Source organism: Penaeus chinensis, chromosome 39, assembly GCF_019202785.1.
Source record: "Penaeus chinensis breed Huanghai No. 1 chromosome 39, ASM1920278v2, whole genome shotgun sequence".
Classification (NCBI taxonomy): Eukaryota; Metazoa; Arthropoda; class Malacostraca; order Decapoda; family Penaeidae; genus Penaeus; species Penaeus chinensis.
The window spans coordinates 6,673,659-6,676,158 of record NC_061857.1 but is presented as its reverse complement, the minus strand read 5'-3'; the positions used below and the strand labels follow the sequence as shown (position 1 = coordinate 6,676,158).

The window sequence follows — 2,500 nt, the reverse complement described above, 5'->3', positions numbered from 1 at the left end:
AATAATAATAATAATAATAATAATAATAATGATAATAATAATAATGATAATGGTGATTTAATAATAATGTTAATAATATCAAAATAATAATAATGATGATGATGATGATAATAATAATAATAATAATAATAATAATAATAATAATTTAACGATAATGATAATAATTGAATAAGAATAATGATGGTGATTATGATAATGATAATTTCACGATAATAGTAATAATAGTAATAGTAATAATAGTTATAACGGTAATGATCATGATAGTATTATATCAAGTATAGCAATGACAACAGAAATAATGATAAATATAATGATAGCAATGGTAATAATGATGATAATCATAATTATAATAATGGTAATACTGCTGATGAAAATCGTAATATTGATAACGAAAATAATAATACTGAGAACCACAATGAAAATAATAATGAAAATAATAACGCTGATAATGATAATAAATCAACAAGCATAATAAAAGTAACAACACCAACAACAGTAGTAATGATAATAATAATAATGACAATGATAATAACAGTATTATTTGTAATGATATTAATAATAATGATTATCATGACGGCATTAATGATGACAATGATAATGATAACAACATTAAGGATACCAATAACAACCATGAGAAAAAAACAAATTAAAAAAGTTTGGGGGAAAAAATCCAGCCAATTTGTAATGATATAATTTCAAGTAACCGAAGATAAACTTGTATGATTCATGATAAGTAAATCATAAGTCTCCTGATTTGGTTTGTCGTTTCTATTTTCTTTTTTTTTTTTCTTTTTTTCTTTTTTTTTTCTTTTTTTTTTTTTTTGTCTTAAATCCCATTTTCTTTCAAAACTTACAAGAAGTTTACATTTCCCAATCTGAAGGTCAATAGAGGCGTAACTTCGGCTCCTCGATGACATACGAACATGACCCTTCGACACATTTGTTATAAGGACATTTTAGCATACAAACGAGTCAGGTGGAACTACAGCTGCCATGAGTATTAAAAGCGACGGAATCCAGGTTACGTTTTTTTTTTTTTTTTTTTTTTTTTTTTTTTTTTTTTTTTTTTTAATGGTGGATGCTCGTGAGGAGGCCAGGATGGGGGGGAGGGGGGGAAGGGGAGGAAGAAAGGAGGAGGAAAGGAAGGAGAGAGTTAGAATGAAAGGTAGGGCGAAAGGAAGAGGGAAAGGAGACGAGAATGAAAGGAAAGGAGAGGGGAAGGAGGAGGAGAGAGGAAGAAGGAGAGAGGAAGAAGGAGAGAGCAGGGAAACAGTAAACGGAGGAAGAAGGAAGGGAGAAGAGAAGGAGGGAAGGAAATGATGAAGGAGAAGGAGAAGGAAGGAGCAAGAAGGAGGGAGAAAGAAAAGAAGAAGGAGGAAAGAGGCAGAGGGCAGAGTAATAGAAGGAGAAAAGGAGAAAGCAGAAGGATAGGAGTGAGGGATGATAGGATAAGTGTGTGGGGGGGGGGGGGGGCATGCAATACACGTGGAAGTGTATTTTATATTTTTCTTCTTATTTTTTCTTCTTATTTTTTCCTTCTTGTTGACTCAGATTCAGACTGATGGTCGGCAAGTGTTGGTTAATCATCCTGAAGTCATGAGCTTGTTATTTCCTTTTCATATTATTCAAATATATTTTGAAGCAAGTTCGTGCGTGGGATTTTTAAGACGGGAAAGAGAAGGTTTAAAAATATATATATATCTTCTTTTTTTATATATTACGGAGTTTATATTTCTTAACTTTCTTGGTTTCTGGAGAAATATAGTACAAGTAACCTACACAGGAAATGGAGAGGGGTGATCGAGTACTAAATGCTTAATACACATATAAATTGACACTATCTTTAGGTTAATTACGTACCCTCCCTCCTCCCTCTTCACCCCCTCCCCTCCCCCCCCCCCCCCCCCCCCCCCCCCCCCCCCTCTATGCATTCGGCTAGACACATATTTCCTCCCGGCTAATTATAACTTCCCTTCTACGCACTTAATCGCTCTCTCCCAACCGATCTTTAATCTACATCTCAAAATAGAGAAAAAAAAAAGGCATGCTACGTCCGTACAGTTATTAATAGTCTAATCGACCGTCTTTTTTTCTTTTTTTCAGAATGTGGCGGGAAACTGGAAGGTTTAGTTCCAGCAGTCTCTCCTTGGCGGCGCTAGTGTCGTTCTTCGTTATTGTTTTATTCCTGCCACAGAGTAAGTAATTTCCGTTATTTTTATTAAATTTGAATAACTGAGATATAGGCAGCTTTATTATTATCATCATTATTATCATTTTTTATTATTGTTATTACTATTATTATTATTATTATTATTATTATTATTATTATTATTATTATCATTATTATTATTATCATTATTATTTTTAGCATTATCATTAGCATTATTATTATTATCATTAGCATTATTATTACTATTGTTATTCATATTATTTTCTATTATCATTATTATTATTGTTATCACTATCATCATCATCATTATCGTCAATGTTATCGTTAATA

General features: G+C 31.7%; 1 protein-coding gene across 1 annotated transcript in view; it reads left to right on the top strand.

The window, feature by feature from the left end:
- Window positions 1–2,104: 2,104 nt before the first annotated feature.
- The window catches only part of LOC125046825 (U-scoloptoxin(05)-Er1a-like), a 34,640-nt gene continuing 34,244 nt past the window's right edge, over window positions 2,105–2,500 (top strand). Inside the window, exon 1 of the mRNA XM_047644795.1 lies at window positions 2,105–2,195. Coding sequence (XP_047500751.1) covers window positions 2,105–2,195 — 91 coding nt within the window. The remainder of the gene's footprint in view (window positions 2,196–2,500) is intronic.